At 36.5% G+C, this 26,504-nt stretch overlaps 1 protein-coding gene across 1 annotated transcript in view; it reads left to right on the top strand.

The window, feature by feature from the left end:
- Positions 1-26,504, top strand: part of LOC107557980 (S phase cyclin A-associated protein in the endoplasmic reticulum) — a 133,173-nt gene that overhangs the window by 22,354 nt on the left and 84,315 nt on the right. The window contains exons 5-19 of the mRNA XM_016241578.1: positions 1,056-1,156; positions 1,700-1,816; positions 5,067-5,194; positions 5,276-5,517; positions 6,289-6,591; positions 9,091-9,258; positions 9,380-9,446; positions 11,024-11,141; positions 12,350-12,461; positions 12,813-12,953; positions 13,098-13,253; positions 13,329-13,361; positions 13,421-13,486; positions 13,654-13,806; positions 16,111-16,218. Coding sequence (XP_016097064.1) covers positions 1,056-1,156; positions 1,700-1,816; positions 5,067-5,194; positions 5,276-5,517; positions 6,289-6,591; positions 9,091-9,258; positions 9,380-9,446; positions 11,024-11,141; positions 12,350-12,461; positions 12,813-12,953; positions 13,098-13,253; positions 13,329-13,361; positions 13,421-13,486; positions 13,654-13,806; positions 16,111-16,218 — 2,013 coding nt within the window. The remainder of the gene's footprint in view (positions 1-1,055; positions 1,157-1,699; positions 1,817-5,066; positions 5,195-5,275; positions 5,518-6,288; positions 6,592-9,090; positions 9,259-9,379; positions 9,447-11,023; positions 11,142-12,349; positions 12,462-12,812; positions 12,954-13,097; positions 13,254-13,328; positions 13,362-13,420; positions 13,487-13,653; positions 13,807-16,110; positions 16,219-26,504) is intronic.

Raw genomic sequence — 26,504 nt, 5'->3', positions numbered from 1 at the left:
ATAGACAATGAACATTTCTTCATTTGCTGCACACTCTTGGCCAGTAACTAGAAATGATTACAGCCCCAATCAGATTTGCCAGCCCCCTTTTGCAAAGCTAATTGGTAATTTCAGCCGCACCTCTTGTGGAAGACCACTGAGGCAAGAAAGAGCAGCAGCACTCTTTTTCCCTTTTCTTTAGTCCTCATCCTTTTCTTTTTGTCCCCATCTGGTATTTGTGAATGGAGTGCTTCTGGTGGGTGGGGTGTGTGTGAGATGTGCTCCAGTAGCTATAGATGCCCACTTTTTAGTAGAGACAACAGGGTGTTGGTTTACACCAGCTCCTCAGTGTGAACAAGAATCGGGGGCTCGTACGGGATGCTACTTGGCAGAGAATTCACTAGATTCTGCCGGGGGTCTTGGCTGGGGCCCTGCTCATTGTTCTTCCAAAAATTCCACAAAAGAGACGTCGGGGTGGGGGGCCGATCTGGCCCTCTTGCATGGTCAGATCAGGTCTCTGGGGTCACAGCTTTATCAGTGAGAACGTTAACAGGACTGAACTCTGATGACAGGAAGTAGGAGAGGTCGATTTGGATGTTCTGTATTAAATTTTATGTTTGGGAGGTTGTTCTACTGAAATAACTTTGCCTTGACATTGGCAATTTCAGACATTTGTTGCTACTTTTAACATTTTGATAGCTCATAGATCAGGGTTGTCCAGTCCTGCTCCTGGAGGGCCAATGTCCTGCAGAGATTAGTTCCAACTTGCCCCAACACACCTGCCTGGAAGTTTGTGGTGATCTTCAAGACTTTGATTAGCTGGTTCAGGTGTGTTTAATGAAGGTTGAAGCTAAATTCTGCAGGACAGTGACCCTTCAGGATCAAGATTGGACACCCCTGTCATAGAACAACTCTTGCAACTTTTGGCAGGTTTTTGCAAGCACATCCTTTTCAGTCAAGAAGGCTTTGCCTTTTAATGGTTGGACCGTACTTAAGCAAATATCAGAGTTGCATGTAATTCTCCCTTATCTCATTGAGGCTTTCACAACTGACAGCACACATTCTTCCCCCCCCAGGAGGTTCTGATGATGTTGGATAACTACGTCCGAGACTTCAAAGCTCTAATCGACTGGATCCAACTACAGGAGAAGCTGGAAAAAACAGACGTTCAGAACAGGTGATAATGTGCTTGCTATCTAAATGGGGACATGCCATTTGTCTTCTGTTGTTTTTCTATACAGTTAGTTAAGTTATATAATATGTGTGATTTTATATATATATATATATATATATATATACACTGTATATATCACACACAAACACCTGTGCCTGTCAGGATTGACAAAAAAAAAAAGTATATATATACTCTTACCATATACACAAACCCTCCTTTCAGCCTGATCAATGAGTAATTTGTGTTGATTCACTATTTCACTGCCCCTTTACGTAATGAGTAAGTGACCATTACATTAGTACATTGATTATGGTATAAAAGCATGAGCTTTTAAGTTGAATGTCAAACTGTAAAGTACTTACACCTTAGAAAGCTCTGTACATTTCTACAGCATTTAAATGCTTGTCCTTTAGAAGCATTTAAGCATGCCCTGGACCTTGAATGTCTGTTTATTAAATATTTTGTGGAATTTTATATGGTTTTTATATGTTTGGGATCTGTTCTGAATCAGTACCTTTCTTTGAATGTTTTATCCTGTTCTCGCAGGCCCACATCTTTGGCTTGGGAAGTTCGAAAGATGTCACCAGGGCGACATGTAATGTCCAGCCCCTCGTCAGACCGTATTGTTCCATCACCTGGCGTTCGCCGTGCCCTCAATTTTGGGTAGGCCAATCCAGTTACATCCATCACACCCAGGATCACTCAAAAACATTTCCCTCAAGTACTCACAAGTACTTTTTTCTCCAATACTAGCTCTTATATATTCTTGTGTTATTAGTCACTCTGACCGCTTGATACCATATGCCATGGTAACTAATCACAATTTTATATATATATATTTATTTATAAATGTGTGTGAAGTCAAATGTTTTTATGATTGATCATTGCTTTTTAATTACTCAGTACTTTTGTATAAGGATTGTTGTGAATTATGTCAGACTGTTTCAGGATTTTGTTTTATAATTGTTTTCAGTCTTTGGGGATGGAAAAATCTAATTTTTTCGCATGGATATTTCATAAAGATATGTGTCCACTATTGGGGACATCATGCATTTTAGTATATACCATATATTATAAGTAATGATCACTGTGTGAAAATTATGAACTCCTTATTTGATTTGTAATGTTGTACAGGAAAGGTTTTATAAGTGTTTCACCTATAAAGTATTCTGGGCAAAAAAGCTATTAACCCTTTAACTGTCACTCACATTTTTAAACATAGATGTGAAAGTGCACGATCCAAACTTACATTTTTATAATTCATGAACGAAAACATTTTGTAACATGATATTGATGTACCATTTTCATGGTAATGCAATGTTTGATTTTAAAATGGGTTTCAAAGGATGAATTTTGAGATTTAAAGTTTTCAATTGATATATCATTTCTAATGATTTCTAAAGTGTGATAGAGAAAAAAGCAACGAAGAAAGTCAGAACTCCTGTTATGATGTAGATTTTTGAGGTGCACTCTTGTCATAAATTAATCTATTACTTTTCCTACATAATATTTTACAAAAACATTGGTAAAGTATCTATTTAGGAGTCTTAGACCTTTCCAGCGATATATAGTTTGTCATGATTAGATTAGAATTGAATTGTAATATAGTGAAGTAAACTTAGGCGTCCCACAGAGGGGATGGGTGACAGTTAAAGGGTTAATTGAAAATGTTTATTCCATCCATATTCTCTGCTGTCTTAAAATATATTAAGTGTCTAAACTTGAATAGACCTAAAACAATAGATCTGATCTGGACCAGTAGCTTGTGAAAAAATACAGCTAATAATGTGGTATATTGGAAAATATTACTGTATAGGAACTATATTCGTTATACTATATAATTTGCTATTGCAAAGTAAAAACTGATAATATAATTATATTAAACTTGCATAGGGATGCACGATATATCGGCCACCATATCGGTATCGGCCCATATCGGCTCATTTTTTCTGTTATCGGTATCGGCCTGATAAGAAAATTTGGCCGATATCTTAAAGCCGATAAATAATGCATTATTTCCTTCAGAGACACTTCAGATGCGCGCTGTTCGTTTGCAGCCTTTTGTGCAATTGTACATTGTAATATTGTGTTTATTTGATGTATATCTGATTTATCTCATATAGAATGCGTTTGGTTAAGTTAAAAGAGCGCTTCAGTTTACCAGTGATCATCTTTAGCTCAGCACACGCAGCCCAAACAGCAGTGCACAACATTAATAACTATGATTGGGAATGTCGTGTATATAAAATTCTAATGAGAACATTATTATAATAAAACATTGTGAATTCTTTGGGTTTAGTTGCCGTGTTTCAGCGCGTTGTTATGGGAAGAGCGCATCCACAACAGGATCACACATTCTGACTATAGCATGCAATAACTGCGTCATTTTGTACATATATAAGTTGTAATATTATGTTTATGTTGTATTAATATTAATCTCAGGATGCATTTCCTTGAGTTAAATAAGCTGCCAGCAAAACGCTTCAGTTTACCATGTTCATTCAGCTCTTCAGCTTCAGCACGCGCAGCTCAACGGCTGCTATTTAAAACAGTGGTATTAATTTGTTACTTTTTCAAAATCATTGATACATTATTAATAACAACAACCACTTGTATTGTTCTCTTATTATTTTCATCAACAATATGGTTTAGTAATTAAAATCATTTAATTATTGTCCGTGCAGAGGCTATTCCGTTTTATTGATCTATGGCGCATTCATTTTGATTCTTTACACGTGTAATGATGTCCAGTGACTTGTTTGCATTATTTATGCATAATTTTATTTATTTGTAAGACTTTTTTATGACTAAATTTGGTAATGGGAGAGTAAAAATATTTTTAAAATGTACACCGTTCAAACTAGGCTGCTTATGTTGAAGTGTTTGGGATGTGGCTTTTAATGATGAGACCTTTTTTGTAATCAGGCTCTCAAAAAGTATATAACAATTTGGATATAGATTTATCGGCCAACATATCGGTTATCGGCTTTCAAAAATAAAGAATAATCGGTTATCGGTATCGGCCAAAATTTTCATATCGGTGCATCCCTAAACTTGCATAATATTATTTGGAAACTAGCAAATATGCTGTTCCTTGGGTCTTTTTTTTGTTTTGACATCAACTTTTTATTTTTATTATCCCAAGGTTTACTCGCAATTTCAGATATAGTCAGATATATATATCTGCTTGAATCTGGCCTGAACCCATTATCCTTGCCCGCAGCATGCTAATTGACACCGGTGTCTCTATTGGCAAACTGTGGCGACTCTCAAGTCCTAACAGTGGAGCAAGACTTGAGGCTCTCTGCATTAGTTGTTATTGTTGTTTTTTAAACTGATAGTGTGAAAGGAAGACAATTGATAATGTGATTTAAAATGCCACTGAATGCTCAGATGGAGAAATCAATGGCAGATATAATACATATCTTGGCCTCGCTACGAGACCGGAAAGACTACGCCCGTCTGGCAGAGGCTGGGAGGAAAAGAGTAATCGATCCGCAACAGCCTAAGCGTTTTGTTTAATGTGATTTTTGCCGGGTTCTCCTCAGGCCTGCGCTTGAGACTGTGGGGGGTGCAGATCTAAGTGTGGTTAAAGACTGCTGAAGCATGGGCATCCATGTCTGTATTACACTGTAATTGGATGCTGCAGGAAATGGATATTGATCAAGACGGAGGGCCCTCGGTCTAAAGTTTCCATTTTAGCTTGCAGTGTTTGAGGATGCCCAATGCAACGATGCATAGCTAGAGCATTTGCGATGACTACCCATAGAAGGGGACTATTTAACAATAATGACTAAAACATTTGTATCTGTTATAATTGTGCGACTGTCGATGAAGAACACCACCTGGCTACTGTCCACTTGGGCATTTGAATCTGAGACCTCTAGTTTAAATGGTTTGTGTGCGTTTACAGGGGTCCCCCTCCCACTCTAGCTGTGGCACGTCTCACCCACACTGGACCAAGCTGGGCTGACCGAGTCAAGTGTTCCCAGTCCCTTTCTGTTCCCAGACCAAGTGTCAACATCCCTGCTGAAAAACCAGGTGAACGGATCATTTGTTTTCAAAACCAGATGTTTAAGCATTTCTGTGATTATGTATACATCTATGTCCATCAATCCTTAGCAAAGAAAGATGCAGAGGGCTGGGAGACTGTGCAGCGTGGGCGCTCCATGAGGCCACGCTCCAATACCATGGTGGCCAAGGTAAGCCCTGTTCTGGCACATGTAAGCCCCAAAGATGACAGCGACAAGGAGAACCAGCGCATCCAGCCCTCACCCCAGGAAAAATCTCAGGAGGTGAGGGAGGAAGAGCAACCTGTACCCCAAGAGCAGAGCCAAGAGACGGAAAAGACCTCCGTCATCGAGGTACTGACGTCAGCCAGCCTCCCTACATTAATTATTCAGTTCTCAGGCATAGATATGAAGACTCTGTAACATCAGAATGTTTTTGTTTGGCCACACTGTGTACATAGATACACTGTCCAGACAGGGCAGTATCAAGTGTTCAAGCATCGATTTTCTACATGTTTATCAGATTTAATGAGGTTTATTAAATATTGACGATACAATGTCCTAGATTACATTTGGACAATATGCCAAAGCCAAAAGTTCTCTTGCAAAACCTAGTGAGCTGGGAACAGCACCTCAACTGAAATAGAACATCATTAGTGACTGATTTTGTGACACTCTGTGCAGGCAGCATCTCTTACAAATAGTACAAGACCCGTAATTGATTTCAACGAGTTTGTCATTGGCATGTTGCTAAGCTAATGTCACCAGGGCCGTCCTTAGGAGGATGCAACTGGACCGGTGCAACTGGTCCCCTGTCTTGAAATTCTGCCTCTGTATGCAAGCTTACTAGGTTTTAGAACAGGGAATGTAGTTGAGACTGTGGTGACTCAAAATGACTTGTTTGAATGTTTGTGGTTTTTGATTGTACAGTTCTTGGTATGCTACATGTTTGTTTTGAAATGCATGATATTGTGTAATTATTTAGCATGCTGTGTTTCTTTAGTTCTGTTTGTTTTCTTGCTGCTCTCTTATCTACCAAATGGTCTGTCATACAGATGCGGCAGTTAGTGTGACATGCATGTTTGTGTTCATATTTGTGTGTCCATCTGTGTGTATATTGCACAGCCCCCAGCAGAAAATATTGAAGATCCAGGGCAGAGTTTCAGCGCCCCCTCTGACCCCACGCCACCCCCTACCTCTCCGCTTTCGCTGGCCCTGTGCTCGGTTTTGGATTCCGATCCAGATCCTCCTCCTGTAACCCTTTCCCAACTAGAGGAGCTGGGTACTGGGCAAGCCAAAGTAGAGCAGGGGATGGAGGGGTCGGTGTGGAAGGTCGCAGCACCACCGGCAAAAGCAGAAACAGCGGTCTACGTTCCCCTGGCAGCGATGACACTGGAGAGCATGCTGGACCCCACAGAACTTTCCACCGTGAGTGCTGAGAGACACAGTCCAGGGTCAGGACTGCCGCCTAAACAAAGTCAATCCCAAAAACCTCCAGGCGAGGCAGGATTACCCCCCTCCCTCCTCCTTTCTCTCAGCAAGTTATATGTATGTGTGTGCTGGCAGGGGTGAACTAGTATCACTGCGAGTAGAGAACAGGAAGGCCCAGTGTTTATAGAGAGTTGCCACAGTTGCTCAAGTTTTTATTTTAGGCTTGTCAAATATCCCCTGCACCAGTCAGACAACCTGACTGGTTTTCTCCCCATGGGCTGTCATTGACCTTGACCTCCCTTTGAGCCTTGACCTCCCAAAATCTTGCTACATTCAAATATGCCACTACACATGCTCCTTTTCCAGCAAAAGGGGCTGTTCCTGGTGCATCTGCAGATCTCCCTCACAAACCTGAGCCCCTCTAACCAATTATATTGAAGGTTCCTATTTGGAAAGTAACAGTTTTGGTGCCATTTTCTTTCAGCTCACAACCACCCTTGTTCTGCACATAACAGGGCCAGATTGTTTGTGGAAAAGAGGTGACAAAATTTACAGATTCCAGGTTAGAATCCAAGTACACATTAAATTTCTGTCCAGCAACCAACTAGCTGCAAAATGTTTTGCTTGAACCTTTTTTGCTTGAAGTTCAAGACCATTAATTGGTTTAACTACTTAACCTACAGACGTAGGCCAAATGGCTTTTCTTCAGATAGGATGGCTGTGTGAGAAGGCAACTCCTGTTTTGGCATTCTACTTGTCTCCCGTCTCGCTCTTGTAAGAGAAACCTCCAAGGGGTTAATTAAGGCTAGACCCACAGCATTTTCTGTGAGCTACCAGCTTCCATTACTCAACGGGTGTTGGCCTCTGTACAAAACCCAGTCTGAAACAATGGAGATGGATGATATTTAAACACCCAGACAGGAGCACAATCTCAGTCGAGTCGGAATCCGGAATCATTGCTTCCGAGGTCCAGACACTACCTCTCTGGGTGGGTCAGATAAGCCCTGCTCTGTTTAGACTCCAGATCTAAGACCAGCAGGCGTGCTGTTGAGAGAAATCCAGCTCTTATTATGCTCGTTAGCATGACGTCTGACACTGACCTCAGTGCAGCCCTGGCCGTCTCCATCTTCTCCCACGGCCGTCTGAAATTGGCACTCGGCATACTGTTCACTCGTCAGGATCTGAAAGTGGGGGTCAAGTGTTGTGGCCTGTGATGGCAGTGGGTAGGATACTTTTTCCAAAATATTTTGGCAATTTAGCAGTCATCACGAGTCATGAAGACCCACAGGTGCACCCGTGGAAGGAATGTATGAGCAAAAATGTGCCCCTCAACAAATCCCCCCTTTGTTACCACTCTAAAATTAGAATAAACCCCTTCTGCCTACAGGTAACTATTCTCCAGAACACTAGTTACCTGATGGCATTTTGCAAAATGGTTTTTGAAAAAATGTTTTTTGGCCATCTTAAAGAGATAGTAATATGGTATTAATTTTATTTTGTGCAGGTTTAAGTTTAAGTCTTAAATTTGATTGTAAAAATCCTGCAGATACCCTGTATTTGGTGGGTAGGGGTAGCATTTTAATTTAGATAAGAGTATTTTAATATGTCAACAATAATTAATTGATTTCAGTTCTTTTACATTTTCATCCTGCTGCCCCCTTGTAAGTTTTCTTAAGCCTCTGTTGAGAACTACTGTTGTGAATGGACCCAGTCAAAACAAATTGAACAAACTAATATATTTATATAAATTTAGTTATTTTTAATAAAGTAAATACATTTATTACTTATTATAATATTTTGTAATTATTTACATGAATGTATACATGCATGCATTATATACATTCATATAGATAAACTTATTTATATTTAGTTACATGATTATATTGTCATCTTATTTAAAATCTTTGATATGTGCAACACAATTGTTTTGCAAAACATTCCAAGTTAACCCCTTTTGCCAATTGAAGTGAACTATAGATTCTTTTAATCTATTTAATCTGTCGTTAATTAATAATCGTCTTTTAATCATGACTATATTCACAACACAACATGGCCTCTCATACCTTATTACTTAAATTAGTTCTATCATACCAAATAAGAACTCCTTCCCATCTCCTTGTCCTTATTGTGGTTGTGCTGCATGATTTCGTTATGCTTCCCCATGCGTGGTTTTTGTGATTGATTATGTTTATGGCGTGTGCCAGTATTATGATTTCATTTTATCTCCGTTCAGTTTCTAACAAAATCTTTTGCATTTGTTAAGTTTTGTGGTGTGCAGGCTTTCAGCAAACATTTCAAATTTGGTTGCATTTCAGAAATCTGAATCTAGCCTAATTTCAGATGAAGTGCTGAAATGGTTGCACCATGTCTTAATTGAAGTTGTGCTGCCTGGGCATGAACTCAAAAGCCTGGTGTGGCGGTCTTGGCACTGTACGGCACTTTTTGTGCCTCTGTTTTGTGTGGTGACTTCAGTGACTGTTTTGTGCCTGTTGTCAGCCCCAATCCATGGCTGAAGTTTTGGCTAAGAAGGAAGAGCTGGCCGACCGCCTGGAAAAAGCTAACGAAGAGGCAATCGCAAGTGCCATCGCAGAGGAGGAGCAGCTGACGCGGGAGATCCAAGCGGAGAACAACGAACTGGAGACCGACAACGAAAGTGACTTCTCTGTAAGTCAACGATTATCCCTAGTGGTTTATATTGCTGATGTAATTACAACAACATCAATCTTCTTTGCTCTTTTATATGTGTTTTCTGAATTTAGTGTCATTTTTATTTTGCTCTCTTAAGGCAAGTATCGGGAGTGGAAGTTGTGGCTTGAGTTTAGACTGGAGCGAGATGCTAGCTGATTATGACGGTAATGATGCGAATAACATATGCATTGCTAACTGTATGTACAAGTCGAAGTTAATTCTGTTTATTTTAATGACAGAATATGAAATGGCCAGAATTGCTGGAATGAAATTAATATTTATTTTTACACACTATTTTCTGGATAATTTGCCTTCTAATGATTCAACTTTGACTTAACCCGAATTCATGTAAAATAACAACCGCTACTTTTATTTGCTGTCATATTTTGTTATTTTTGCTTGTATAGAAATTGCAGTTAAGCAAATTACATAAAAAGTAGGGATGCACCGATACCACTTTTTTCAGAACGAGTCCGATACTGATACTTTCATTTTTGGTACTCGCCGATACCGATGCGATACCTGTATTTTCACAGCATTTGTAATTTTTTTTTTTTTAAATATTGGGTACAGAAACAAAATAATAGTAATAATAATAATATGAATCATGTTAGTTGGCTTCATTTAGCAAACAGATATTTCCTTCAGTTATTTCCACACTTAATTATACCTGTTAAAATGTATAAGCTTTTGTTACTTTCACTGTTCATTTTAATGGCGCATTAGAGCTGCTCCTTTGCAGCAGCTCATTACTGTAATCACAAAATGTTTTCCTAAAATAATGCAGGGAACCACTCGTTATAAATTATACGAGTACACGCGTACTATTTTGTACTTTGCATTAATTAGCAAATTTGCATAATTTGCGTCACGCGCAGTGTACACGGACCCTCACGTATGAGTAAAAACCGAAGTATACTTTGGCCTTAAAGCAAGCTAAACAAACGCAGCGTGCACACGTTTGTATTGGTGCAGAATGAGAGAGACACTTACAGCCTAGCGCATTTCACCCAGTCTGCTAGTTTCACTTCTGCTTTAAATAAAGTTGTGTATGCTTGACGTTTAAAATAAATGCTGTTTATAGTGAATGCGCCTATCATTTTTGTTTGTTTTATAATTACGATTTAGTTTTAATCCAAATGCATGCGCTAATGGCGCGAACAGCAATCAAGATCATGCAACAGAAGTGTGCGCTCTCGCCCTCTCTCTCTCTCTCACTCTCCTTACCGTCAAATAACTTTAGTAACTTGTGCATTGTTTTACTTACTTGCTTTTGACATACCTGACCGAACTACAAACTTTCCAGTGACGTCTGAGAGATATTCACTCGACAAGCTCGCGCATCTGTGCAGCCGCGCGATCTGCTTATCAGCTCGGGCACATCCGCTATACAGGCGTGAATATTGAATGTTTAACATTATATTAATTACTTACATGTACTTCATAGACATCTTTAATCTCTAATAACTCCATTCTACTCCCTGTTGTTCTGTTTTCAGTATTTGTTTTTCAGGACACCGCTCTATTCACACGCTGTTTGGTATCGACTTTTGGTATCGGGCATTTTTACGAGTACGTGTACAGGAGCGCATTATCGGGCCCGATACCAATACCAGTATCGGTGCATCCCTAATAAAAAGCATCACTCAACTGGATGCTGATGATCTCAAAATGACTAGTATGATATCGGTCTAACAGGTCTTGTAAATGTGTTATATTGCATCACTTGCTTTTCTGACAGCTCGAGAGCCCTGGCGTCAGAGCACCTCCTGGGGTGACATGGTGGAGGAGGAGCCGGCCCGCCCACCGGGACATGGCATTCACATGCACGAGAAGCTGTCCTCTCCTTCACGCAAACGGTAACAAAGTCACATAGTCCCATTTCATGCAGAGTAATGTTACAGAACAATCCTTCTGTTTTAAAGCTTACATTTTTTTTGCAAAGAAAAGATTGTCTTTAAAATGGTAATATTACTGGTTGAAGTGTAATTTCCGAATAGAATTGCAAAACGTTTTTAAAACCATTTTTGAAATTCTTCTGTTGTAGGAAAACAGTTAGTCCTGTCCCCAAACTCACACCATTGTGTGATACAATACTGTGTAAATGAAATTAGACATTGTATGGAATCCAGTTTCTGCCACAGAATAAAAAAAACTGTAAAAAGTTAGCAACTTTCTCACAGCTTTGACTTTATTTCTCGTGATTGTGAGTTTGTTGCAAACCTGACTTTTTTTTCCTTCAAAATTACGAGATGTAAACTGATATTCTAAAAAGAAAGAAAAAATAAATCAAATCCTGTGGCGTTGACTCAAAACTCAGAATTCTGAGAAAGTAACTTCGATTCTAAGAAGAAAAAAAAAGTCAGAATTGCAATTCATTGTGTGAGATGAAGTAAAAAAAAATTTCCATGGAGGAAATTGGCTTTTACATCATTCTGACTTCTCTCTCTGAATTACGAGATGTAAACTCGCAATTAAAAAAAGAAGTCCGAACATTGCCATAAATTCACAATCGTGAGGAAAGAAATCTAAATTCTGAGACGTTAACTCAGAACTCAGATTGCTGGAAATAAAGTCAGCATTGTGAGAGATGGAGTCTCTTTTTTTTTATTTTTTTTATTTATTTATTTATTTTTTTTATATATTATTATTATTATTTAATTTTGTGGCGGAAATAGAGTTCCATACAATTGTGATCCTACACTTCACAAATGTAAAAACATATTTCTTAGGGTTGTCAATTTAATTGGTTAATTTAGTGTATTATATTAAAAAATTATATTAAAATACATTTAAAAAAAATCCTTTATACCCATTTTCACACAAATCATTTAGTTTGATGCCAACTAATGAATTTAGCTCATGCCATGAATTTTGTAATGACTATCGTAATGTTTTCATCTGCCACAATAATGGACTGCCTTTGAATGATCTTCATTTGAGGGCATTTATTAGAGAACTAGAATTGTATACTTTTTAATGCTTAATAGTTTGTGATTAATTAATCTGCATATCATGTACATCGATTAAAAATGTATTGACAATGGGCTTTGCTGTTTGTTGTCAGAACCATTGCAGAGTCGAAGAAAAAACATGAAGAGAAACAACTTAAAGCCCAGCAGCTCCGAGACAAACTGAGAGAGGAAAAGACCCACAAGCTGCAGAAACTTTTGGAAAGGGTATGTGTTTCCCTTGAACACCTGTAGACACAGCTCATTTTGCCTCGGCCACAGGGGAAAATCCTATTCGCATAGATGTTGAAAGAATCACTTAACAGCCATTTTAGTCGTTCAGGGGGATTCACTCCTGGTGAGACTCATAAATCTGATGTTGGTGACTCTGTAGAAAATGTTTGTTTTTGTTCTAGTCCATTCTTGTCGGAGGAGGGAGATCTAAGACAATATTGAGTATTTATATATCTGCACTTGAAGTGGACCACTAACATGTGTTATTCACACCCCTGACAAGTCTGACTTCTGCAGACTGTTTTGTCGGGATTTGATCTTTGTACGGGTCCCTTTCTTTCTCAGGAGAAAGAGGTGAGGAAGTGGAAAGAGGAGCTGTTGGATCAGAGGAGGAGGATGATGGAGGAGAAGCTGCTTCATGCTGAATTCAAGCGAGAGCTTCAACTCCAGGCCATTGTGAAGAAAGCACAGGAAGAGGAGGCGAAGGTCAACTTACGAGGCTACAACTGATATTTGTTCATTTTTTTAAGTGTGATTCAAGTGCAAACTTGAATGTATTCCTCAGAAATTGTTCGAATGTGGTTAATTTTTTATTAGGAAAGAATATTTTTCTGTTTATGATTTGTGTAGGTGAATGAGATCGCATTCATCAACACTCTGGAAGCCCAGAACAAGAGACACGACGTTCTGGCAAAACTAAACGAATACGAACAACGGCTTAATGAGCTGCAGGAGGAACGTCAGCGGAGACAGGAAGAAAAGCAAGCGAGGGATGAAGCCGTTCAGGTATAAAGCTTTGTTCTTTTTATTTATTTGTTTAATGCGCTAAATGTGTAACTATATGATTAATCGATTTTTCAGGAGCGTAAGCGGGCCTTGGAGGCGGAGCGGCAGGCGCGGGTCTAAATCAAAATTTGTTGTCAACATTTTCAGCATGACGAGAGCAGCCGTAGACACATGGAGCAGATCGAGCAGAGCAGGAAGCCATGGAGGAACTCCAGAAGAAAATCCAGATGAAGGTAAACTATCATAAGTAATCTTCTGACTCCATTTTTAATGTCTTATCCCCTTTTTCAAAAATCCTGTACCTAGGAAAAAACAATGTGTTGTATTGCTTGCTCAAATCTACAAATATGAAGTAAAACAAGACTAAAAGTAAATCAAAATTTGTTGTCAACATTTTCAGCATGACGAGAGCAGCCGTAGACACATGGAGCAGATCGAGCAGAGGAAAGAAAAGGCCGCTGAGCTGAGCAGCGGAAGACACGCAAACACAGACTACGCCCCCAAACTCACCCCTTATGAACGGAAGAAGCAATGCTCGCTCTGTAACGTTGTGGTAGGTACTGCATTATGGGTTTCTCTCTCATCTCTTTGATTGGTATTAATGCATTCAGGGCCATCGGCTTTGGGACAACTAGGAATACTGTCCCGGTCCAAGATCAGGAACACTTGAGCCACTCTAAACATGAGTGCAGAGATTCCTGCAAGGATGGACAGTGTGTCTTTGTTGCTTTGCCAGGCAGAGTTAAAAAAATCACAGACTACAAGGTGATTCAGAGGATTTTCATAGAGAATGCATGGAAATGAGAATTTAACTGCATTAATTAAACATGAACTCTGGACGGAGATTAATAGCTGGGCGTGATTATGCTTTTCAAGCGACAGGCAACAAATCTTTGAGTGGCCGCATTTATCTCTGACGCGCCCTGCTTTTACTGCAACTGGGGCCAGACACCTTGGAGCTTCAAACTGACATCAGATTAAGCGCTGGGGAGAATGAAATCTTGTTAAAAATGTCAGATGACCTTGGCCAGGCTCTGACACCAGAGATCATCTTTAGGTCAGCGGGAAGCACTCTAGTTAATGATATTATACACAGACTGTCCTGTGTGGGCTCGACTCCAGGACTCAAAGGAGACAAACAACACCAGCATCCAGATACTGTTGTCCTCACCTGCTATAGGAAAAAACTTTCCTACTTTTCTGTTTAATTCTAGCACTGATTTTTCACTTAGGTGACTTTCACGCAAAGTACCTTTCAGGTTCAGTCCTCTTGGAGTAATGTGAGGTTTAAGGGTTATAGCTCAACCAAAAAATGAAAATTGTCATCATTTACTCAACCTTATGTTGTTTTAAACCTGTGTGACTTACATTCTTCTTTTGGAACACAAAAAAGATTGAAAAATTCAAGTTGCATAAGATTTTCCCATTTCCTTTGCGCTCCATTGACTTTCATAGTATAGACAAAACTAGCTGAAGCATTCTTCAGAATATCTTTCTTTTTTTTTTGTTTCACAGAAGTAAGTCATATACGTAGGTTTTTTTAAACGATAAGAAAGTAAGTAAATGATTTATGGGTGAACTGTTCCTTCATCAGTCTTGATCAAGGGCACAGTAGTGATGGTTTATGCTTTACCTTTTCAGGGGTTTGAACCCACAACTTTTTATTATAAGAAAAGTTCGCCCATAAATGAAAAATTTCATTTATTTATATTTTTATGTTATTTTTGTTTCCCCTCAGGTTGTTCCAAACCTGTGTGAATGACTTTCTTCTATGGAATACAATAAAAGAGTATTAAAACATTGTCACCCATCATGTTGTATCGATTAATTTCACTTTGCCTTTTTAAAGCTTAAATTTTTGGGTCCCATTGACTTTTTAATAATATGGACATTATGTACTAAACTGTTTTTTTAGTTATTTTGATCAAGGGCACGATTGTGGATAGTTCATGCATCACCTTTTCTGAGATTCGAGCCCACAACCTTTCAGTTATTGGAAAGCTTCTTTCCAGGCAGGTTATATAGATTAATTTCACACTACCTTTGTAATTTTGGAGTTAAAAGAACTGTATTTTTTATATATATTTTGATCATGGGCAAAATTGTGGATAGTTCGAATATCACTTTTTTTGAGGTTTGAACCAACAACCTTTTTGGTTATCGTAAAAGTTCCCCGAAAATGAAAATTGTCATAATTTATTCACCATCATGTCATCATGGTTTTTGAACTATATGAAGGTGAGTAAATGATTTTTGGGAGCACTATTTCTTTAACTGTCTTGAGTCAGTGCACAACAGTGATCAACTTTTCTGGGGTTTGGACCCCACAACCTTATCACTTATTGGAAAAGTTCACCCAAAAATAAAAATTCTGTCATCATGAAGCTACACCGCCCCAGTTTCTCATGATGAACAGAACCATTATATGAATAATAGAGACATTCAGTAGAGTCTTATATGCTTTCACATCATCTCTTGAGTTTTCAGGACAGGTGAGCTGCCCTACAAACTCAAGAGGTGTTATTCGAGCTGATGAAAAACCGTGCTTGGGGCGCCGATACATTCAAAACTGAGCTGTCAAAGCTCTTTGCTCAGTTTAGTTATTGGTTATTCACCAGTGTTTACTGATTTTCTGGCTCTTATGAGAGGTGTCTGTCAGCTCTGCAGATGTCCGTCAGGATCAAGGGATCATATTTAGCTTTAAAGGGTTGGAACATATGTCTTGATACCTGAGAACTGTCAGGCCGTGAATGATGCCGAAGCGTATTGTGCGGGAGATTTGGTATGTTTCAGGCCCATGGCTTTATATTTGGCGAATCGCCTCACATGATCTCTGACCTCTGTGATTGTGTTGCAGATCACCTCTGAGGTCCACCTGTTCAGTCACATTAAGGGGAAGAGGCACCAGCAGGCAGTGCGGGACAGCAGCAGCATTCAAGGGCGGGAGCTGTCCGACGAGGAGGTGGTGAGTCTCCCCCACTAAAAAAAACACACAGAAGAAACCAGGGTCTCCCGTAGTGAAAATGGAGAGATGGAATATGCAAATTTTGATAGAAATGCAAATTAAAATGTATAAATTGCATGAACTTTTAAATATGAAAGTGATTTAATGTCCTAATATACTTAATGAAAATAAAATAAAAAGATTTAAAAATATATATATTTAAAAGGCCAAAATTAGTTCGATTTTTAATAATTACAAAAATCTAAACAATTTTAATATACAAATAATTTAATACTTTTAATATTTAACATGACAAATTGAAACTTTTTTATTTACGTTATGCAGTTTTTATTTTTTTAAACGCATTAAAAAAATCTAATTCAATTTGCTGCAAAAAAAATCTAGTTCTTAATTATTGTCATTGTATACATGTTTGTTTGCTTTTGTATATATTTTATTAACTAATTCTGGATTAAATGTGCTTTTTTTTTTATTTAAAGTTTTTTTAAATAAAATAAATGATAAATTATTATAAATCATGCATACAATTATTATACAGTTCTTAGATTTTTATTGTAAATGAGCTTATTTTTCATAATTTTTTTAAATGTCAGTATTTTTTCAATTATTAAATGATACATACAATTGCATAAAGCAAACAAAATGCCATGGCTTTATATTTGGCGAATCGCCTCACATGATCTCTGACCTCTGTGATTGTGTTGCAGATCACCTCTGAGGTCCACCTGTTCAGTCACATTAAGGGGAAGAGGCACCAGCAGGCAGTGCGGGACAGCAGCAGCATTCAAGGGCGGGAGCTGTCCGACGAGGAGGTGGTGAGTCTCCCCCACTAAAAAAAACACACAGAAGAAACCAGGGTCTCCCGTAGTGAAAATGGAGAGATGGAATATGCAAATTTTGATAGAAATGCAAATTAAAATGTATAAATTGCATGAACTTTTAAATATGAAAGTGATTTAATGTCCTAATATACTTAATGAAAATAAAATAAAAAGATTTAAAAATATATATATTTAAAAGGCCAAAATTAGTTCGATTTTTAATAATTACAAAAATCTAAACAATTTTAATATACAAATAATTTAATACTTTTAATATTTAACATGACAAATTGAAACTTTTTTATTTACGTTATGCAGTTTTTATTTTTTTTAAAACGCATTAAAAAAATCTAATTCAATTTGCTGCAAAAAAAATCTAGTTCTTAATTATTGTCATTGTATACATGTTTGTTTGCTTTTGTATATATTTTATTAACAATAATTCTGGATTAAATGTGCTTTTTTTTTTTTTTTAAGTTTTTTAAATAAAATAAATGATAAATTATTATAAATCATACATACAATTATTATACAGTTCTTAGATTTTTATTGTAAATGAGCTTATTTTTCATAATTTTTTTAAATGTCAGTATTTTTTCAATTATTAAATGATACATACAATTACATAAAGCAAACAAAATGTATGAATCGTTACATTTATTACTCATTAAATTTATCGAAAGCTTTTTTGAAACATTATTTGAATATTTAAAGGTACTTTATGTAAATAATTTCACTCTTGCCCATGTTTCTCACACAAGCAGTACGCACACACTCCATTCAAGTTCATTTTTACAGGATACATTTCATTTTATGACTTTGCACATCATTTTTCATGTCCTTAAAGGTTGAGGGGAACAGCACTAACTTTCCCATATTTTCCCTAGTTTGTGGGACCGTAAAAGGCTACAACCGAATCAACGCTAATAGTGTTTGTGTATATGGCGCGGGGTGAGATCACCCTGCCTTGTCTCTGGGCTTGACAGAGTGCCTTTCCTCTGAACGCCGCTCGTTAAACGTGGGATCTCTCACCGCAATATGAGATTGGCTTTCTCACTGGGCTTCTTTGTACGGCTGACAACTGTTGATGCTATATGTCGCACCTTTGGCCCCTGGACCTCCTTCATTCGAACCTTTTTTCAGCAAGTAATATTTAAACCCCCACTGCTACCTCTAAATCATTAGGCTTGGCTGCGGCCACCTATTTCTCTGCCTGACAGTGTGATAAACACTCAGCTGAGCCACCGCGCCACGTCTCGCAACTGTGCGACATGAGACTTAATGAGGCCTCTCTAGATTGTGGAGCTTGATGTATTTAATTGAATTAACCGTTCACGTGGAACTAGTTTTTAAACAACTGTCATTTGGTTTACGTAAAAAAGGAAACCGCCGTTTACCTGTGATTTATGCGACACAATCTATAACAGTCAGCGAAATTAGCAAAATTGGAAACTTCATGGTGTCTGAACTGTAAATTTGTTTGAGTTCATTAACCGTGTCCTTGGTTCTTATTGGAAAAGAACACGTTGCTTATATTCCTTCATCTATAGAAGTTTATAAGGAATATATGTCTGAATGTAAATTTTTGGGAATTCGTTCACATTTTAAGGAAACCTGACCGCGGGACTTGTTTGGATAGTCTTGTCATGGACGCCACGGTGCTTCTTATTTATGTCTCTGCTCATTTTGGTGCGCAGTATTTCATTCATGCAACCGCCAACTATTTTCCAGTCGGCACTTCCATAATTCTTGCTGTTATGAAAGATTTTTAATTAAAACTAAGATGGTTGGCCGATCCGTGCAGAGGTCACAACATAGTTTTTCAGTGGAAGCGGGTCCAGAGCCTCTGTCTGTCCTCGTATTTAGCCATATTTCGCTATTTAAAAGACTCTGAGTTAAATAAAAAAATACAGCGATTATCAACAGCAATGGATCAGTGCGGCTGCGGGACACTTGGATTGCCTCTCGGACTCTATATTATCCTTTATTGGTTGTCATCTGTTCTGGTTTAATGTGATATATCTCTAGACCCTCTCTAGACCCCTTGTGTTTGACGCATAAGAGTTTTATTTGTCCTCAACCTTTGACGCCAGATCAAGAAACACAGCTGAATGTTCGGTTATTCCAGCTAAAATATCACACAGCTTGTTGGAGTCACGGCCTAGTGGTTGGCACACAACTGCTCATGTGGGACATTGGATTTAAGGCAAGACTTGTGTTGTGTACAGATACTTTAATTGCCATTAAAAAGTAATATAAAAATTATTAAATATAACAAAATAATATATTAGTATTTGATGTGTACAAATATATTTTAGGTTTTATTAATATATTATATGTAAAATATTGTTATTTTTATATTATCTATTTTTCTAGAATATTAAAAAAGTATATACTCTCATATTAAACATTAAAATATATATGCATATCTCAGTATTTAATATGGTTAATTCATATATTTGTATACTATTTATTAGAATATTATATTATAAAAATAAAAGGTGTATATACACGTATATTAAACATAAAAAATGTATATCTCAGTATTAATATTTGTAAATTAATATATTATATTTGTATACTATTTGAATAATATTCTATTAAAATAAAAGGTGTATACACATATTAAACATTAAAATAAATGTATATCTCAGTTCTTAAATATTTGTAAATAATATATATATGTATGTGTGTATATAAATATATTATTTATTTGAATAATATTCTAGAAAAAATAAAGTGTATTTATTTAATTTATGTATTATATAACTTATTTGTATTACCTATTTTTCTAGAATATTATTCAAATAAAAAGTATGTGCACTTATTATATATTAAACATATACACTTTGTATACACTGTGTGTATTCTTTTAATTATAATAATATTCTAGAAAGATAATATAAAACATTATTAAACTGTAAAACATAATTATCTTTGTGAGATTATAAAATTATGAAACAATATAAATATTACATAAATTTAACATTACATTTAATATGTCATGCTATTATTATTGTTGTATAGGAGTATATTTGTATATTAACCAGTCCTTTCCTTTAGTGTTAACACAACAAAGTTCCCATCCTGCAAGGGATGCACGAGTCGAGGTGTTTTTTTTTGTTTGTTTTTTGTGGGTTGCTGGTTAGTTACCTTATACCTCCTGTCTTTACATTGTACCTGAATGACAAACAGCTGTCTGTTTCGCATTGGGGGAAAGCCATCTTTTGCCGGCTCTTTTGTGTCACACAAAAGAGTGGAGGATGGGGACATGTATCAGTGTGACAGTGAGAGCTTCATCACGGTCCCTGAGCAGCGGCGGAGGTGTGATGTTTTGAGTGCTCTCTCATTACACCCCACAGAAAGCACTGTGGTTTTTTGGGTGTTCTAGCCCACGGGCTGGTCTCTCTCACTTTTTATATCCCACTCGCACGCCTCCTATTATCACCGTCTGCAAGTGGACACCTGTCCATCACCTGTCCATCCATGAATTTGATAGGTCGTCATATGTCACATTGTCCTCTTTCTGTAGCATCAATTTTTTATGTAATTCTAAGGAAAGTATCACTATTAATGTTACTTATACTTGGAGTTTGGGCTTTTTCATGTGCTAATGTTCATCAAAGTGATCTGAACATTTCCACCTGCCAAAACATTCTCACAGACTTGAGTCATTTAGATCATCTAAATATGAAAAATACTTTCTACATTTCACATTTGTATTATTCAGGGTCTTAAAAAGGTCTTCTTCCAGTGCACAATAGTGATCATATGTGTGACTTTCATGTGTAGAACACAAAAGATGTTTTGATGGTGGTGAGAGTACAAGATCAGCCCTGAACCATCAATCTTTTGCTTACCAGCCCTGATCTTTTAAGTTGTACCAGCCTAGTTTCTCATGATGAACAGAACCATTACATGAATAATAGAGACATTCCATAGAGAAAGAGTCTTATATGCTTTCACATGACCTCTTGAGTTTTAGGACAGGTGAGCTGCCCTACAAACTCAAGAGGTGATATTTGAGCTGGTGAAAAACAGTGCTTGAGGCGCTAATACATTCAAAACGGAGCTGTCAAAGCTCTTTGGTCTTTTTACTTATCAGTTATTCACCAGTGTTTTCTGGCTCTTATGAGAGGTGTCTGTCAGCTCTGCAGATGTCTGTCAGGATCAAGGGATCATATTTAGTTTTAAAGGGTTGGAACATATGTCTTGATACCTGAGAACTGTCAGGCCGTGAATGATGCCGAAACGCATTGTGCAGTAGATTGGTATTTTTTAGGCCCATGGCTTTATAGTTGGCGAATCGCCTCACGTGATCTCCGACCTCTGTGTTTGTGTTGCAGATCACCTCTGAGGTCCACCTGTTCAGTCACATTAAGGGAAAGAGGCACCAGCAGGCAGTGCGGGACAGCAGCAGCATTCAAGGGCGGGAGCTGTCCGACGAGGAGGTGGTGAGTCTCCCCCACTAAAAAACACTGAAGAAACAAGGGTCTTCCCCAGAAGTCCATTGTGAAAATGGAGAGAGTTTTGATAGAAATGCAAATTAAATGTATAAATTTGCATGTACTTTTAAATATGAAAGTGACTTAATGTCCTAATGTACTTAATGAAAATACAGATAAGTTCAATATATTTATATATAAAAGGCCAAATTGATTTGGATATTTAATAATTAAAAAAATCAAAACAATTTAAAGTAATATACAAATTATTTGATATTTAATACTTTTTAATATTTAACAACATTTTATATTTTATACATTTTCTATTTATTTATTGCAAATTTTATTTAAAATAATTCCCGTAAAAAATGTATATAAATTAATTTGCCACAGGTAAATCCAATTCTTAATTATTGTCATTGTATACATGTTTGTTTGCTTTTGTATATATTTTATTAACAGTAATTCTGAATTGTATGTGCTTATTTTTTATTTAAGTATTTTTAAAATAAAGAATAATACATTATAAATACATAATTTATAATTTTATATATTTTATAATAATTTATACATTTTATGATAATTGTATAAATACAATTATTATAAAATTGTTTAATTTTATTGTAGATTGTTAATTTTTTAATTATTATAAATGATACATACAAATAAAGCAAAAAATAATGTAACATTTCATACTAATTTTCTATACAAATACGAATTCTTGCATTCATTATATTTATTGAAGGATTAAAACTACTGGAAAAATTGAAGTGCTTTAATGTAAATTGTTTTAGTCTTGCCTATATTTTTCTCACACACACACACACACACACACACACGTTTGTTTGCTTTTATTGCATGTATTTTATTAACTATAAATTATACATAGTTATTATAAAACTGTTTGCTTTTACTGTAGATGAGTTGTTTTTTTCAATGATTATAAATGATACGTACAATTACATACAAAAAAAGCAAACAGAATATAGCATTTCACTGATTTTATATACAAATAGGATTTATTACATTTATTATTCATAATATTTCTTGAACGCTTAAAACATGAATATTTGGTGGTACTTCATGTAAATAATTTCACTCTTGCCATGTTTCTCACACAAACAGTACGCTCACACGCCATTCAAGTTCATTTTTATGGCATACATTTCATTTTATGATTTTGCACATTTTTCATATCCGTAAAGGTTTGAGGGGATCAACACCAACTTTCCCATATTTTCCCCAGTTTGTGAGACCGTAAAAGGCTACAACGAATCAACACTAATAGTGTTTGTGTATGTGGCGTGGGGTGAGATCACCCTGCCTTGTCTCTGGGCTTGACAGAGTGCCTTTCCTTTGAACGCCGCTCGTTAAATGCGGGATCTCTCACCGCAATATGAGATTGGCTTTCACACTGGGCTACTTTGTACGGCTGACAACTGTTGGTGCTATATGTCGCACCTTTGGCCCCTGGACCTCCTTCATTCGAACCTTTTTTCAGCGAGTAATATTTAAACCCCCACTGCTACCGCTAAATCATTAGGCTTGGCTGCGGCCACCTATTTTTCTTCCTGACAGTGTGATAAACACACAGCCAAGCCACCGCGCCACGGCTCGCAACCGCGCGACACACGTCAGGTGCAGCCGACTTAATGAGGCCTGTCTAGATTGTGGAGCTTGATGTATGTAATTGAATTAACTAGTTTTTAAACAACTTTCATTCGGTTTACGTTAAAAAGGAAGCCACCATTTACCTGTGATTTTATACGACGCAATCTATAACAGTCAGCGAAATTAGCTAAATTGGAAACGTGATTTTGTCTGAACTGTAAATTTTTTCATTACCGTGTCCTTGGCTCTTATTGGAAAAGAACATGTTGCTTATATTCCTTCATCTGTAGAAGTTTATAAGTAATATGTGTCTAAATGTGCAATTTTGGTCATTCGTTCCCATTTTAAGGAAACCTGGCCACGGGACTTGTTTGGATAATCTTGCCATGGACGCCCCAGTGCTTCTTATTTATGTCTTTGCTCATTTTGGTGCGCAGTATTTCATTCACGCAACCGCCAACTATTTTCCAGTCGGCACTTCCATAATTCTTGCCGTTATGAAAGATTTTTAATTAAAACTAAGATGGTTGGCTGAACCGTGCAGAGGTCACAACATAGTTTTTCAGCAGAAGCGGGTCCAGAGCCTCCGTCTCTCCTCATATTTAGTCATATTTCGCTATTTAAAAGACTGAGTTAAATTGAAAATACAGCGATTATCAACAGCAATGGATCAGTGCGGCTGCGGGACACTTGGATTGCCTCTTGGACTCTATATTATCCTTTATTGGTTTTCATCTCTTCTGGTTTAATGTGATATATCGTGGCTCTAGGCCCCCTGTGTTTGACATGCAAGAGTTTTATTTATCCTCAACCTTTGACGCCAGTTCAAGAAACACAGCTGTACGGTCAGTTATTCCAGCTAAAATATCACACAGCTTGTTGGAGTCGTGGCCTAATGGTTGGCACACAAGTGCTCATGTGGAACAAGCAGATTTAAGTTCAGACTTGTATTGTGTATCGATACATTAAGTGGCTTAAAGTAATTTAAAGATTATTAAGTAAATATAATGGAATACTATAGTAGTACTTAATATTTATATATATTAAGTATACAATTATATTATTTAATTTTTTATATTTTTTTCTAGAATTCTAGAATATAAAATAAAGTATATACACATATTAAACATAAAATTTATACTTAATATTTGTAAAAAAAAATGTATGCTAATTATTTGGATAACACTTTAGAATAGGGAACAATTCTCACTATTAACTAGTTGCTTATTAGCAAGCCTATTATTAACAAATTGGCTGTTTATTAGTGCTTATAAAACACATATTCTATCCCTGATCTCACTTTACGAACTATTAATATGCAGCAAATTGGGAGTTTAAGGCAAAAGTCATAGTTATTGGTTTGTTAATAGCGAGAACTGAACCTTAAAATAAAGTGTGACTGGTATTGGAATCATATTCTGTTATTAAAATAGAAGGTGTATATGCACACATTAAACATTAAAATAAATATGCATCTCAGTACTTAATATTTATATAACCTATTATGTTCTATCTATTTTACTAGAATATTTTTCAAATAAAAACTATGTACACACATATATTAAACATGCACTTTTTATTATGTTAAATAATGTGTATATACTTTTTATTATAATAATATTCTAGAAAGATAATATAAAAAAATTCTGAAATTGTAATGTAACTTATAACTATAGTAACTATAAATAACTTAAAATAATAACTGTAAATATTATATTTATTAAATATTTCATTTAATGTCATCTTTTTATTATTGTTGTTATATATATTAATATATTTGTATATTAACCAGTTCTTTCCTTTAGTGTTCTGATTAACACAACAAAGTTGTTTTGTCGTTCTCTGAACCTTTTTTATTTTATTTATTTATTTTTTACAACAGACATCATGTCAAATGCAAGGTTGGAATGTAATCCTGCAAGGGATGCACAAGTCAATTTGTTTTTTGTGGGTTGCTGGTTAGTTACCTTATACCTCCTGTCTTTACATTGTACCTGAATGACAAACAGCTGTCTGTTTCGCATTGGGGGAAAGCCATCTTTTGCCGGCTCTTTTGTGTCACACAAAAGAGTGGAGGATGGGGACATGTATCAGTGTGACAGTGAGAGCTTCATCACGGTCCCTGAGCAGCGGCGGAGGTGTGATGTTTTGAGTGCTCTCTCATTACACCCCACAGAAAGCACTGTGGTTTTTTGGGTGTTCTAGCCCACGGGCTGGTCTCTCTCACTTTTTATATCCCACTCGCACGCCTCCTATTATCACCGTCTGCAAGTGGACACCTGTCCATCACCTGTCCATCCATGAATTTGATAGGTCGTCATATGTCACATTGTCCTCTTTCTGTAGCATCAATTTTTTATGTAATTCTAAGGAAAGTATCACTATTAATGTTACTTATACTTGGAGTTTGGGCTTTTTCATGTGCTAATGTTCAAAGTGATCTGAACATTTCCCCCTGCCAAAACATTCTCACAGACTTGAGTCATTTAGATCATCTAAATATGAAAAATACTTTCTACATTTCACATTTGTATTATTAAGCAGGCAGTGAATGTGCCCTTCCACATATAAAGGACTTAAAAGCTTTTAAATCAGTATAAAGTCTTAATTTCATAAAGTCATGACATTAAATGTTGAATGCACTGCAAAAATATTAGATCTTTCTGGGGTTTTTTTTGTCTTGTTTTTCTAATACAAATTATGTAATTCTAAGGAAAGTATCACTATTAATGTTACTTATACTTGGAGTTTGGGCTTTTTCATGTGCTAATGTTCATCAAAGTGATCTGAACATTTCCACCTGCCAAAACATTCTCACAGACTTGAGTCATTTAGATCATCTAAATATGAAAAATACTTTCTACATTTCACATTTGTATTATTAAGCAGGCAGTGAATTTGCCCTTCCACATATAAAGGACTTAAAAGCTTTTAAATCAGTATAAAGTCTTAATTTCATAAAGTCATGACATTAAATGTTGCATGCACTGCAAAAATATTAGATCTTTCTCTGTTTTTTTTTTGTCTTGTTTTTCTAATACAAATACCTAAGCATCCTTAAATCAAGATAAATATACTCTAGATGCAAAATCAAGATATGAAGTAGTGCTGGGCGGTATGACCAGAAATTTATATCACGGTATTTTTCAAAATTATACCGGTTTCACGGTACATGACGGTATTTTTTTTTTCATGCATGACCGGGTGTTAACCATATTTTCTACTGATTGAGAGAGGAAATACTGCAGTATATTGACTTAGAATGCCCTATTTTACTGTCATGATGAGTGAATATTGTCAAAAAATACACACACTAAATAGTGACTAAACATGACCCCTTTAATGTTAACCAGGAGTCACTCTCATTTATAATCGCTGCATCGTCTGATAAAATCAACATGTATCTACT

Source organism: Sinocyclocheilus grahami, unplaced genomic scaffold (genome assembly GCF_001515645.1).
Source record: "Sinocyclocheilus grahami isolate Dianchi unplaced genomic scaffold, SAMN03320097.WGS_v1.1 scaffold627.1, whole genome shotgun sequence".
Taxonomy (NCBI): Eukaryota; Metazoa; Chordata; class Actinopteri; order Cypriniformes; family Cyprinidae; genus Sinocyclocheilus; species Sinocyclocheilus grahami.
Note: the sequence above shows the minus strand (reverse complement) of the source record. Positions and strands in the feature narration are given on the sequence as shown.